The 13,674-nt window shown below is 55.8% G+C and overlaps 1 protein-coding gene across 3 annotated transcripts; it reads right to left on the reverse strand.

The window, feature by feature from the left end:
- Positions 1–285: 285 nt before the first annotated feature.
- On the reverse strand, positions 286–10,896 carry SERPINA1 (serpin family A member 1). Of its 3 annotated transcripts, none has more exons than XM_059183008.1 (5): positions 10,712–10,896; positions 4,417–5,075; positions 2,706–2,976; positions 1,392–1,539; positions 286–534 (listed from the first exon to the last, which is right to left on the reverse strand). In XM_059183008.1, exons 2-5 carry the CDS (start codon positions 5,069–5,071, stop codon positions 346–348), a joined length of 1,263 nt encoding a protein of 420 aa, XP_059038991.1. In that variant the 5' UTR covers positions 5,072–5,075; positions 10,712–10,896; the 3' UTR covers positions 286–345. The 3 variants fall into 3 exon arrangements, with proteins under 3 accessions (XP_059038991.1, XP_059038988.1, XP_059038989.1); XM_059183005.1 differs by having other exon boundaries at positions 10,680–10,891; XM_059183006.1 differs by lacking the exon at positions 10,712–10,896 and adding an exon at positions 9,020–9,154.
- Positions 10,897–13,674: the final 2,778 nt, after the last annotated feature.

Raw genomic sequence — 13,674 nt, forward strand, 5'->3', positions numbered from 1 at the left:
GGGCTGGTCTCTGCGCCCTTGCGAGCCCCTCTTGGGGATTCCCAGATAAGACTGTGAGACCCCAGAGCTTTTCCCCTGTGACTGGGGAAGAGCCACCAAAGGGAGCGTCGCGGGCAGCACTTCCTCCTAGCCTCGCACGGCTCCTGGACGGTGTGAAAGCCCACTGCAGGGCACCACAGGGCCTACAGGAGAGACGCCGCGACGGCCCTTCCACCCGCTTCCCGGGGACAGAGAGGGAGACCTGGGAATGATGAGGGGCTGCAGGAGTCACACGTCACACTCGAGCCAGGGCAGGGTCACGCTTTAATGTCATCGGGGGAGGGAGTTGGACCTCAAAGGGAGTTACTACTGGGTGGGGTTCACCACCTTTCCCACGAAGAGGGGACTCTTGGTGTTTCTGTCGTAGATGATGATGAGGAAGGGGCTGTTGAAGTCGACACTTGGGGGCATCGACATGGGGATGGCTTCCATAAACGTGGCCCCGGTAGCTTCTGTCCCTTTCTCGTCAATGGTCAGCACAGCCTTATGCACCCCCTGCAGGGAGAGAGGACACCGGCCTGTTCTGAGTGGGGCCGTCCCTTGCCCCAGCCTGGGAGCCAGGCCTGAGGAAGGGGATGGGGCCCAGGGAGGGGCTCACTCAGACCTCCTCCACCTGGGTGTCCTTCTAGACCACAGCCTCCCTCCCTGCAGGCAACACGCAGGCCTTCCCCACCTTCTCCAGGCCTTGCCTGACTGTACCGGTGGGCCCTACTTCTCCATCCTCACCAACCTTCTCAGCCTATGCGGGAAGCAACTCACAACCCCAACAAGGAGACTTCCCAGCCATTCATCTTCCGTGGCTCTTGCCTTGTTTCCGGTACCAGATGTCAGGCGCCCTGGGACCCAGGACTTTGAGGGGGGCCTTCCCTGTGTCCGGTCCACACCAGGCATTCAGTTCCCAGCCAGCCATTGAGCAGTGGCTGGATCTTTGGTCACTTTCCACTTTTCTGAATAAATGGCATCTTTAGGTGAAATCACTCATTCACCCAGACTCCGTGATCGGCCAGTAGTTCCTGGGTCACAGATGCAAGGGACAGAAGTCCTTTGAAATCATGGAGCCTGAGCCTGTCTTGGTAAATATGGGTCCATCGAGGCCCAAAGAAGGGAAGGCCCTGGCCAAAGATGACCCAGAGGCACCAGCGCAGAGGAGGTCCCTAGCTTGGCAGCAGCCCGAGAGGCCCCATCCTCCATGGTCACCTGCCCACGTTCCAGTCCCAGGGCATCCAGTGACACTCCTCTGGGACCTCAGTCTGCAGGTGCGTCTGTGTCCCTTTGTTCCTCCCCCACCTCTGAGCTGCAGCTCCGTACACACTGTGACACCTTCTGACCCACGGGCATCAGGGACAACTGACCTTGGACAGCTTCAGGGGCTCTTTCTCCGTGATCCCCGAGAGATCAGCGTCATTGCTGAAGACCCTGGTGATGCCCATTTTGCTGAGGACGGTTTTCAGATCGTAGGTTCCAGAAATGGTCAGTTTGGGCAAACGTAAATTGGCAGACCTGGTATGACAGGAAACAAAGGGGTTTCACACACGTGGAGTATCTCATTTCTGGCTCTTCGTCCTGCTCGGCGGCCCTCTCCCTCCCACACGGGGACTGGAGGTGCGCGAATGGGTTTATTCTATTTCTTGTTTGTCCAGCCCCTGGGGCCCAAGAACATAGAGTCACAGGGATGGGTTTGTCCTGCCAAGTTTGAAGGGGCTGCCTCCTGTCTCCTCTGAGCAGCCCTCTGGACACTCCCCTGGGTCGCCCTGCAGGGTTAGGTTCCCCCTGATGGAGACGTCTCCAGGGTCTGAATCAAGGGCCTGCCAGTGTGAGCTGTCGGGCACTGGGGCTCCCCGTGAGCGTCTCTGGGGTCTGCCATCCCTTGTTCTCCTTCCTCAGCCTCTGGTGCGGGAACACAGGGTGAGGTCGGGGAGAAGGCGTCCTAAAACTTAAATTAATTTATTTTAATTTTAACCTCATGCTTGTCTGTGTTTTCATATTCATTTATATATGTACATGTTTATTACGTCTTCTTCTGGATGTTAATTTTACTTCTTAATTCTAATTTTAATGTATTTGATTATTTTTCTATGTTCCTACCGCACACACTTATACGGGTACGTGTATTTCGGAGTGTACCCGGCAAACTAGTCCCCGAGGCCTTTGGCATCGTGTGACTCCCGAGGGACACACGAATCTGGGGTGCGGACTCACTGTCACTTCCCCGTGGGGACCTCATCAAACCGCATGGGTCTGGTGACAGAGGAACCCAAACCCACCTGGGCCTCTGCTTTTCTGGCGTCCAGGCGGGCTCTCTCCATTTAGCCCCAGACTGTCCCTTCTCTAATGCCATATTCCCTGCCTGTGTTGCCAGAAGCCCGGGTCTCCCTTCTCGGTTGTCCCGGGCGCGTGCTGGTGTTGCTCCCCCTGCTCTAGGTCCTGGCATGGGGAAAGGGCAGTGTCCGTGGTGAGGGAGTCCCCAAGGACACAGGATTGTGGCCTCATCCCCATGGGCATGTCCCTTTCATGGAGCCCAGCCGGTGCGGCGTGAGTGCCACGAGCCTGTGTCCGGGACAACGGGTCTCGCACAGTCGTCCAGTCCCCCGGCTGTGGGTCTACCCTCCCTCCCCATGGCCGGCCCGACATGGCGGTATCCAAGTCGTTCTCGGTTTGGGAATCACCTGGTGTGTCTGCTTTCCAGGAACTTAGCCAGGACTTCCTTGGTCAGCGTGTCCTCCAGGTGGTGCATTTTGCCCTGGTCGGGGAGGATGAAGATGGCGGTGGCGTTGCCCACGTAGTCCATGAGCAGGACCCAGCTGGACAACTTGTTGCAGTGGTGGACGTCGAACATGCCCAGCCGGCTCATCATGGGCACCTTGACGGTGGTGTGCTCGTCCACGTGGAAGTCCTCCACTGTGGTGTGCTCCGCCTCGAAGGGCTTCTCCCATTTGCCTGAGGAAGGGCGGGGAAGGGGGCGTCAGCCAGAGGTGGGAGAAGGTTGGGACCATGTGGGGGGGATAGACCGGCCCTGAGCCTCCTTGCTGGGGTCCTACTGTTGGAAGGATCTTTGATTTCACCACCTGTAAAGCGGAGCTGCAGCAAAGTCTGCCGAAAGGACTTTGGGGAGAGCAATGCGAGACCTGTGAGGGATTCAGAACGTGGACCTGATGGAGGCCGAGGGATGCCAAGCCGCGTTGCAGAGCGAGCATTTTTACTTGTATTTCATGCTTACTAATTTGAGGGGGTCTTGGGAGGTTCTACATGAAAACGACTGACATCAGCCCTACTCAGCACCTCCCTGTCCAAGTCTCCCTGCCCCTCGTTAGCGGGCGGTCCTTGTCATTCAGGGAATCACTCTCACCACGACTCCAAGGCTGTGTCTGGATCACTGTGTGGAACACAGGTGCCTGGGCAGCTCCTCCCCACCCTCCCCCCCCCACGCCAAGAGAGCAGCCCCATCCGGGCAAGTCAGAGTGGGAAGGTGCCCCGGGCACCCCCGCCTGCACCCAACTCTCCCATTGTACAGAGATGGAGACTGAGGCTGGAGAGAGGCCAGACCCACCAGAAGCCTCACAGCAGAGCGGGGACCTCAGATGCTCTGCTCTGGCCCCAGGCTCTCCGTTGGTCTGTTGCCCCCCGAGCGAGGAGTCGCCGGCACAGTGAAGGAAGGCTTTCTGGCCTTGCTCTTTACCCCCACTCCCTCCAGGCCATCTCCACGGGCTGTTCCGCTGCCTTAGAGCACCCTCTGTGGTCCACAGGGCCCCCACGTTGCCACTGCTCAGGGAGGAGGCCAGGCTGAGATTCAAGCTCAGTCGAGCACTTGCTGTGTGAGCGTGCGGCCCTGGTTTCTTTGTAACTTGTTCTATCCTCACGGAAACCTGACAACAAGGGTATTAGTATGTCCCCATGACAGAGGGAAGACCTCAAAGTGGTAGGATGGCTTGCCGCCCATCAAAGAGCTAACAATCGGTAGGGGAAGGATTCCAACTCTGGTGTTTCTGACGTCAAAGCTTTCCCTCTTTCTGACACAACAACTGCAGTGCAGTTGTCAGAAGTTGTGTTCCAAGAAAACCCATTCCCTTCATACACTCTGCTAAAACCGCCTGTTTTTAGTTAACTCCCTGGTGGGGGCTGACAAGGCACACTAGCACATCAAAGGCTCTGAGAAGTCCCGCAGAGAAGATGGTGATGTGACCGTCCCACCCATCATCATCTGATCTCAGTTGATCATGGAATGTATGACAGTGGTTAATTAGGAAACCAATTAATGCATGTGGAGACACACCACCCTATGCATCCTGGATGGCTATGGAAAGTTTAACAATGGCGTGTTAGAGAATATTTTTGGATGTTTTTATGGGAACAAGCTCAGGCTGGTGTTGGCAACCTTACCTTTAAAGAAAATGTAATTCACCAGAGCGAAAGCTGTGTCTTTGTCAAGGTCTTTGACCAAATCCACAATTTTCCCTTGGGTTCCCTTCTCAACATAATCGTTGATCTGTTTCTTGGCTGCTTCGGTGTCCCCGAAATTGGTGGAGAAGGCTTCTGAGTGGTACAGGTTCTTGACATCCTCCAAAAACTTATCCAGTAGCTTCATGCCCTCAGCGATGAAGAGACCATTGCCAGTGGTCAGCTGCAGCTGGTTGTCTGGGTGGTTGAGGGTGCGGAGAAGTTGCTGGAAGCCTTGGTGGACCTCACCCTCGGCTCTCTCCGTGAGGTTGAACCTAAGGCCCTTCATGATCTCGGAGTGAGTGTCACCCTTGGCCCCCAGAGAAAGCAACGCAAAGGCGGTCGCGATGCTCACGGGGGAGAAGAAGATGTTGGTGGTGTTGGACCCATGCGCCACCTGGCGGTACATGCTGAAGGCGAAGTCGGCCAGGTTCGGGGCAATCTTGTGGCAGGCTGGCTCCTCATGGTGCTCATGGTCGTGGTGGGGTGCACCTGTGTCCTGGACAGCGGCTCCCAGGGGACTCGAGGCCAGGGAGCGGGGGGCCAGGCAGCACAGCCCCGCCAGCAGCAGGAGGCCCCAGGGAACGGAGGATGCCATCGTCCTGCAAGACAAAGAGGGGGTGCACCACGCCTTAGTCAGGTCACATGGCGAGTTCCCCGGCCGCTGATTGACCCCAGGTGGAACATCCAGTTTACTAAGCATCTACTATGTGCTGGCCCCAGCCGAGCACTCTCCTACATGCTCATCACGGAAAGACAGAACGGTAATTAAGACTTTACATGGCTCACCGTGTGCCGAGCCCCATTCTGTGCACTTTGTTGTCTCATCTTATTGTCCTCTTGCAATGACTTATGACCTAGGGCACAGGACCATTGTCCATTCACAGAGGAGGAGACCGAAGACCAGAGAAGTTGAAGTCATCTGCCCCAAGGCCACAGAGCAGGAAAGTAGTAAGAATCACAGACCCGGGCCATCTGGGTGGGAGTCCACGCTCTTGATGGCTGCCCTATCCCCTGCAGTGGCCCTGTGTGCAGGTGTCACAGCTTCTGTCTTACATAAGGGGAAACTGAGGCACAATGAGCACAAGAGACTTGTGCACAACTACCCAGGAATCAGGCCAGATCAGGTTCATGTACGACTGGATGTGGAATGGGAACATTTCCACTGAGTCTTTTCATGTAACGGACATGAGGCTGCTGCCCAGAGAGGGTAAGATTCTGCCCACACAGCCAGAACCCATGGAGCTGAAGGGCTGTCCCCATTCACCCCTCATGGTGAGTCTCAGCCCCCAGAGCTTCTGCCTGAGCTGAAGGGCAGCCCCGCACACATTTGTGGCCTCAGCTGCATGAATGCACTGAGGTTCCTGCAGTCAACTTACCTGCTCGTCCTTGTCACCACCTGTGTCCTAGCTCTGGGCTCGCCCATGATGTGGGCAGTGGGTAGTGACTTCTCCAGTAAGTTGGGGGTTGTGTGGTTGTGTGTGGGGTGGGGTATAGGAGCCTCACACATTCCTTCCAACATCAGGGCCCCTAAACTTCTGCTTTCTCCATGCCCTTCTATCAAAGGCCACACCCTGTACCCCCAAAGAGTTTCTTTTTGAATCAAACAACAAAATGAAGCCCAGCGTTGCTTTCTCTTCACTGCCCTTTTTCTGGCCTTCGTGCCTCTAAAGCATCCAGACCGGATGGACCGCACATTACACAATACGTGTTTTTATTTTTCTTAAACTACAGCGGAAACAGAGCTGCTGGTGTTTGCACTGGCTCTGCAGAGGTCCACGCCCTCGGCTCCTCTTTGCTTCCCTGCTTGGGTTTGGGGTGGACTTTCACGGTTTGCAGAAACCCCTCATCTCTGTGGGGCTCAGAGATCATGAGGGATTTGGGCCTCTGCAGGGTGGGGACACCAAGTATGCCAAAAGGCCTCAGGGGCTGTGGCTTCCAGCCCTGATGGCACCGCTACCATCCCCTTGGCCTTGGGCAGGCAAGTCCCCAGCTGTCAAAGCCGCGGTGGGGGAAGACCTAAATGAGTTCCCCCTATACTACTATACTACTATCCCCCTATACTACTATACTCCTATACTACTATACTATACTATTTCCCTATACCCCTATACTACTGTTGGATTCTCAGTTAGAAGCTATTTGGGTTTGGTGGAAGAAAATGGACTGAGACTCCCGTTGTGGGGGTAGGGAGTGGATGGCTGCCCTCTCCCTCCAGGGATTGCTGGTCTGGGCTGGCTGGGAAGGGGTCACAGCTGTGGTGAGCCCATCTACCAGGTATAGCATCACTGATTCTGGCTGCTTCTTTTTATAGTAAAAGGTCTGAGGCACAGAGAGGGTCAGGGCCTTGCCAAGGTCACACAGCAAATTAGTGACAAAGCTGGATTGAGTCTTAGTTTTCCTGCCAATTGACCTGCAGACTGAGATAGCTGTGTCCTCTGGTCTCAGACGGTGAGTGCCAGAACCGGACCTTGATGGACACTCACACTGGGTGGGCACACAGGAAGTGAGCCATCCCCTTATCTGGTCAAATTCTAGATCCACCCATGAGCATAAAATGAATGATCAAGGGTGACCCAGCAGGGTCCAGGAGAGCCACTGGGCCATCAACAACCTAAGCCTGTCACTGAATAAGTCCACGCATGACCCAGCCAGGACACGTTTGGGCCAGCAGCCCTGGGGACATGACTTCATTCCTCTGAACCTTGGCTTTTTGTCTTGGAGAAAAGAATCCTTCGCTGGGCAGATGTGAGGGTAGGTGGGCAGGCACCTGTTGGGTGTGGAAGCTCTCCCCCTACCTGTGCACAGGTGGGGTACACGTGTAAAAACCAGCAGATTTCTTCCTGGCTGGTTGCCACATTGCCCAGGACCAGAGAGTCTGGAGAATTTTAAATTCAATTCCCCAAGTATTTATGTTTTGCCTCCTAGCTGCTGCTGAACCCCACGCCAAGAAAACACCAGCACCGCCATCGCTGTCCTGGTTGTCACCCCCATAAACAGCAGGTGTTTCATGCACACTGTCTCAGCTAATGTCCCCTCAACGCTTACCCTGTGGAGCGGGAATAATTATCAGCCCCATTTTATAGATGGAGAAATTGAGGCCTCTGGAGGTCGAGCAACATACTGAAAACCACAGACCTGGATGCCTGTGAATCTGGGGTTTAATGCCAGGCAATGTGGATCCCATAACTCGGCACTCCATCCTTCTCTGTTTACAAAGCTGAAGCCAGAGACCTTGAACTAGAAAATGTTAAAGTGGTCGGGCTAGGTGAAGAGGGACAGGGTCACTTGTCCATTGGCTCAGGCCAGTGGCTCTGAGGCCAGAATTCCACAGCAGCTGTGTGACCTTGGACAGGTTAATTAACCTCTCCAAATCTCCATTCCTGGAGAGGACAAGGGTGCTCTTCCTCACAGAGCTATTGTGCAAATTAAATATGTGCAAAGTGCCAAGAAATGCTTGACACACAGTCAGCTGTCAGGGAGACTTAGCTGTTACCAATATATGTATATTTCCGAGTGCCATGTGGGAGCCTGGTGGCCTTGGCCTTGGTCATCTTTGTAGCCCCCATTTCCAAGAACTGATGACAGAAAAATTATCTGCTTCCCATGCTGCAGAGATCAAGGCTGGGGCCGGGGCGGGATGAGAGCGAAGAGGGCCAAGATTGTCTCCACTGTGCCCAAGAGGACAGAGAGGTTGAACAGTAGTCCAAGGTCACCCAGCATCAAAGAGGCCTCAAGGCCAGCCCAGTTGTGTTTCTCCCATTCCCCAGCTGGCTCCTAAGAACCAAGGGAATTATGTTGGTGGGAGGAAGAGGTTAGGGAGGGTGAGATCTCGGGCCAGGTGACCCCAGTTGGAATCCTGGGTAGTGTGCAATTTAGAGCAAGTTATGAGCTTCTCTGTTCCTGATTTCCTTAAAATGGGCATAATCTCAGTAACCACCTCAGAAGGTTGCTCTAAGGCTCAAATGGCTGACTGCAACCGGCTGGCTAGATCAAGGGCTCAGGAGCACCGCTGAAGCCCTGAACCTGGGCCCCGTCTCCAGGGTCTCCCATCTTCCATTGTGCATGAGGGCGCCCAGAGACCCACTGAGCACAGGGGGGGCCCATCATGGTTCTGTTCTGGGTGTCTCTGCAGAGGACAGAGGCCCGATGTGTGGCTGGAGCTCTGGGCTCTGGTCCTGCCTGGGCTCCCCACTGTCCCTCTCTGGGCCTTACTTTTCCTACCCGTGGCAGGGGAAGTACAGGGAAGGTGGTGAGGCCAGCAGGAGACAACCAACAGGAGGGACACCGGAGCTGTGCCGGCAGGAACATGCTCCTTCCTGGGGTGCCCACTTCCGCACGGCTCACTGAGGGCCAGCGTATTCACCAGTAGGTACTAGGGAGACCCTAGAGCAGGCTTGGGAGCGGAAAGGACCTCCGGGGTCACTGTTGCCATGACAACAAGGGGTCCAGCCACAGCCTGTTCCATCCTCCCTGTGTCCCCGGGACCTGCCTGGCAGCATGGGAGGCTTTCAGGAGGCTCTCTCCGGTGGGAAGGCATACTTACAGTTACTGTCCCAGGCCGCGGCCGGTGACCAAGGCTGAGGAGACAGAGCCTTGTCTCTGGTTCCTATTTAAGCCGTGGACCCACAGGGATGATGGGGGAGGTTGCTGGTGAATATTAACTAAGGTCACCTCAGTTATCGGAGGAGCAAACAGGGACTAAGTCCAGAGGCCACCTCTGAGCTGTCCACCCACACCCACCGGTCTGCGCCCCGGCCCGGGCAGCCCAGGGCCCTCTGTCCCGTCTCCCAAAGGGAGTCATTGTACCCGGCCCATAAAGCGTGGCGTCCTGCATTCACGGAGAGGTGGTATGACTCAGGCACTCTTGGGGACAGCCTCCCCTCCCACTGGGGAATTCTCAGTGGCTGACCCAGTGAGAGCTACCATTCACCCAGCCACCTTGAGATGCCTCCTGCGGGAGATGCTCTGCGGCCTTGGGAGGGGCGGGGAAGTGAAAAGCACCACCTTTGTTAGGGAAGGAAACCGAGGTCCGGAGTGGAGAGGCCAGGCTAACCCTGGACACGAGCTCTGTTGATTTTCCCGAGGAGGAACGGGGACCATGACTGCTGCTGACACAGCGGCCTTGGGCTAGCATGGTCAGGGATGTGCACAATAACTTCTGTCAAGGGCCTGGCACACAGGGGGCTTTTCATCTGGGTCTGCTCAGCCTGGCTCTCTGGGCTTCTCTGGGCAGGACAAGACTGAATTCTTTGCCAGCCTCAGCCTGTTTCTGTTTCCATGGGGTGTGGCTCCCAGCAGAGGAGTGCGAGCCACACAGGGCTTGAATTTTCCTGGGAACATGGCCCTGTTCTGGGGCTGCTACAGACCCCCAAGGGGCTGGCGGTGGGGAAGGTGCTGGTGCAGGGTTGAGAGTGACTGGGCCTCCTTTGACTGCAGTCTCTTTAAAAGCCTAAGGCAGACCGCATCCCTCTCGGTGTGCTCGGACAGCTGCCCCGCACAAGCAGGCGCTCCACGGACATTTGATGGAGCAGCTGCGTGCATTTGTGTCCTTTCTCTCATCCCCCGGTCCCAAACGAGGGACTGTGCCCAGTGAACAGCCTGTAGCTTCCTCTGCTACATAGTTTCAGATGTGAGAAACTAGCTCCCCTATTTGCTGACTATGAGATCTCAGACAAGCTGTTTTACCTGCCCCTGCCTCAGTTTCTCCACCTGTAAAATGAGGTTTGAAACGGTACCCACCTTGGTGGGCTGCCGTGAGGATTCAATGCGGTCGTTCCGGGTTAGCTCAGAGCCCGGGGCTGGGTGTGCACGGTGAGCCCCTTATGAAATGGTCCTACATGTGCCGGTGGGTCTCCCTGGTGTCACTGTTTGGGGGGAGCTTCCCGGAATGCGCCCCAGGCTCTTTCCCCTCAGCTGGCTGGATGGGCTTCTCCTCACTGGGGCTCTCCATCCCCTCACAGCTCAGAGAGCTAGTTGACTGGGGTGAGGCCTGACCTCCATACCTCCTGGGCACCTCTTCCTCATCCCATGCCTCAGTTTCTCTGTCTGTACAATGCCTCCCTCCAAACCCAGCTGCCCCTCCCACTTCCCACAGGGGGTGGGCCGTGCCGAGTGCCCCATCTTGCACGCTGTTGCCAAGCTTGTTTCCCACAGCCCAGTGGCCTCAGGGTTTGTGGGAAGGCTCTGCCCTACACCCCCTCTACCTCCAATCCTTGAGCTGCGGTGGCCTCCACACCTCCTGCGGCAGCCTCCTCCTCCTCCTCCTCCTCCTCCGGGATTCTGTATGCACCCTGCACCCTGAGCAGCGCACGGTCTCTGCCAGCCTTGGAAGGAAGCTCTGAGTGTCAGAGGCAGCGCGTCCGGGAGGGGCGGGGAACGGGACAGGAAGCCTCCTTGCACAAAGCCGTGGGTAGCTAGAGGGTGCAGCTGGCCCTCCCTGACCCAGGCAGCCCTTGTCACCTGCTCTTCTAGCTGTGTCCAGCCTATGTGACCCTGACGAGTCACCCAGTCCCTCTGAACTTCTGTAAGAAGGAGGGTCGCCCTGGGCTCAGGGGGTTCATGGAGAGAGCAGGTGTCACTGTCCTGGCCTAGGGCCTGGCATGGCATCTTGGCAGCTTTCCAGGAGCAGCCGTAGAGGGAAGGACTGAGTCACCTGCACAATACCCAGTGGGAGCCCCACGGAGGCTGAGAAGGGTCTTGTGTATGGGGGATGTGTGTATTGCGGACTTTGGGTTGGGTACAGAAGGGCTGTGAGATGTCCCAGCAGGGACTGGGACATTTGGAGAGGGAGCGTGTGAGGGGCTCCGGGGCCCTGTCCCGTCTGAGTCCAAGGTTCCATGCTCAGCCCTTCCTCATCTCCCCATCCTTGCGCTCTGGGGTCCCCAAACCCCCGGGATTTCCTGCTGCAGAGGAGCTGCTCTGGACAAACGATCTAGGAACGGGATGGGAGGATATGAGCAACAGAGCAAGGATGGAATCCTGGTTGGGGGTGGGGGAGGGGCACCCAGTGACCAATCTCTGCAGCAGCGTTCCATGAACCAAAGAGCCGTGCTGGGGAATGCCTTGCCCACGTGCTCACTTCTGGATCTGTCGGTGGTAGCCTGGCTCCCAGGGAGTGAGTGCGTCCTAGGAACATCCTGTGGACTGGTTTAAATAAGAAGCTTCTGGGAACACCTTCCCAGACTCGGGGCCCAGCCTAGGAGTGGGAGTGGGCTGGAGAGAAGTCTGAGAGCTGAGCTGTGGGGTCTTTGGTGGTAAGGGAGTGAGGGGGAAGCTGTGCGAGGGGCCCTGGGCCAAGAGTTCTCATTCTGCACAAAAAAAGGGGGGGGCACCTGGGTGGCTCAGTTGGTTAGCCAGGTTGGTGGCTCAGGTCAGGAGGGGCAGCCAGTCACCAGCAGAGCTCCCTGGTGAGCGTGGGGACCAGGACTGTCCCACGTAACACAAAGGTGCACCGGTCTCTCACAGTAGGCTCCCCCTTGGGTCCCCCCTTGCTCACTACGGGGTCCCTCCCCTCCAGACACTGGCTCCCTCCTTCCGTGTGGGGCAGTGGTTAAGGCCTGGGCTCAGCAGCCAAACATCCGAGTCAAGTCTGAACTCTACCCTGTCCTTCAAGAGAACTTCACCGTGGACCCTCCCTGTGCCTCTGTCCCCTCCTCTGTAAGAGGCAAGATGCGATCTATCGCTTTGGCAAGATGAGATCTATTGCTTGTATAAGGACTGTCAACAAAGCATGAGATGATTTCATGTAAGACTGAGGGCAGCTCAGCCCAGGTGGGCCCTAGGTCGATGTCTACCATGGGATCTTTGTGGATGGGACCCGGGCCTGGGAGCCCATTCAGATGCGTCCCTAGGATCTGAGTAGGAGAAGGACATGGGAACAGTGCTCCTTGTCCAGGCAGACCTCTTTGCATTCAAGCTTCTGCTGATCCCAAAAGGCTCCAGTCCCTTCTCCTGGGCTCTGAGCTCATTTTGCTTCCTGGAGGCCAAGGGTGGGGAGCAGAGCACCGAGTTGGGTGTCGGGTGGTTGGAGCCCCGTCGACTTGCGGGGCTGATCTCAGAGCCTGGGTTTCTTCATCTGGGAAATGGGGATAATGAGAATCTTTTTCTCATGTAGTCGTTGTGAGCCTCGAATGAGGGGATGCCTGTGGGGTGTTCTACCCCGGGCCTGCTCTGTGGGCATAACTGACACCTGCATCTGCCTTGCCAGAGCCTGTTCACGTTCAGAGGTTAATTGGATGCTCTCAGCTTTCCCTCCCAGGACGTGAATTAAATCGGCTGTGAATTTGCGTCCTGTTGGCATCTTGCAAATCATCCACCTTGCGACACCCCTGTGTGTGGTTCCGGTCTTAGTTTTTCTGGAAGTGTCTGTCTTACCCACAGCTTCTTGTTTTCACTCTTCCTCCTTACTCGGAGGAAAAGAAGGCAGATCTATGCACTGTAAGGGATAGAAGGAATAAAGCACGACTCTGTAGCTTTATCCCCTATGTGTTAGAATCAATAAAACCATTATTTGTATTATAACTAACATTTTCTACACTTCATTTTAACTTCATTGAATTTATGGGCCATTATGGTCGTGATGGCCCTTCAGCTTTTAGGAGACTCAGCTTGTCCTCATTTAACGAGGGAGTCACCATCCCAAAGTAACTAGACCCTCCTAAAAGACATACCACTAGACTCTGGAAGTTATCTCTTTTCTTTTGTTAGTGATGCGTGCCAACCTTCAGCACGCATACACGTGTTCGAGCGATGACCGCCCATTTCAGTTCCCTTGTCATCTTCTCTGTCTCCCCTGCGGGAGGAAGGGAGCAGGTGTGGCAGGGGTTCTCCCGGGAGCCCTGGCGAGCACCGGCTGTGCGGGACTCATCCCTGTGTGGGGCCAAGGGAGACCCCGAAGGACTTTGGAACTTGTTTTTCAGAAACTCGAGGCCTGCGTGGGTAGCTCAGATAAGAAGGGCATTAGGGATCTTTGAACTTGCCCAACTCTGACCTTGGGTTGAAATGGTTCGATTCACCTTGCTGTCTCCTTTCCTGTTGACTTTAAGCCTTTCTGTTTGCTCGGTCTTAGGGAATCTTTTGCTACTCTTGTTTGGGGATACAAACCCGCAAACTGACTCCAGAAGGGCCCAGGGCTTCCTGTCTCCTGGGCTCTGTCTGAATCCCGTGCGGTAGATAGCGTTAATATTCCCTTAGTACAGA

Source organism: Mustela lutreola, chromosome 7 (genome assembly GCF_030435805.1).
Source record: "Mustela lutreola isolate mMusLut2 chromosome 7, mMusLut2.pri, whole genome shotgun sequence".
NCBI lineage: Eukaryota > Metazoa > Chordata > Mammalia > Carnivora > Mustelidae > Mustela > Mustela lutreola.

What these genes read in the sequence shown, in the direction of transcription:
- SERPINA1 (XM_059183008.1), bottom strand. Translation starts at nt 5,071, where the DNA reads ATGGCATCCTCCGTTCCCTGGGGCCTCCTGCTGCTGGCGGGGCTGTGC. An exon ending in GAATTACATTTTCTTTAAAG is followed by an intron (nt 2,977 to 4,416) that starts GTAAGGTTGCCA and finishes GCCCTTCCTCAG; the next exon opens with GCAAATGGGAGAAGCCCTTC. An exon ending in AGCCCCTGAAGCTGTCCAAG is followed by an intron (nt 535 to 1,391) that starts GTCAGTTGTCCC and finishes CTCTCCCTGCAG; the next exon opens with GGGGTGCATAAGGCTGTGCT.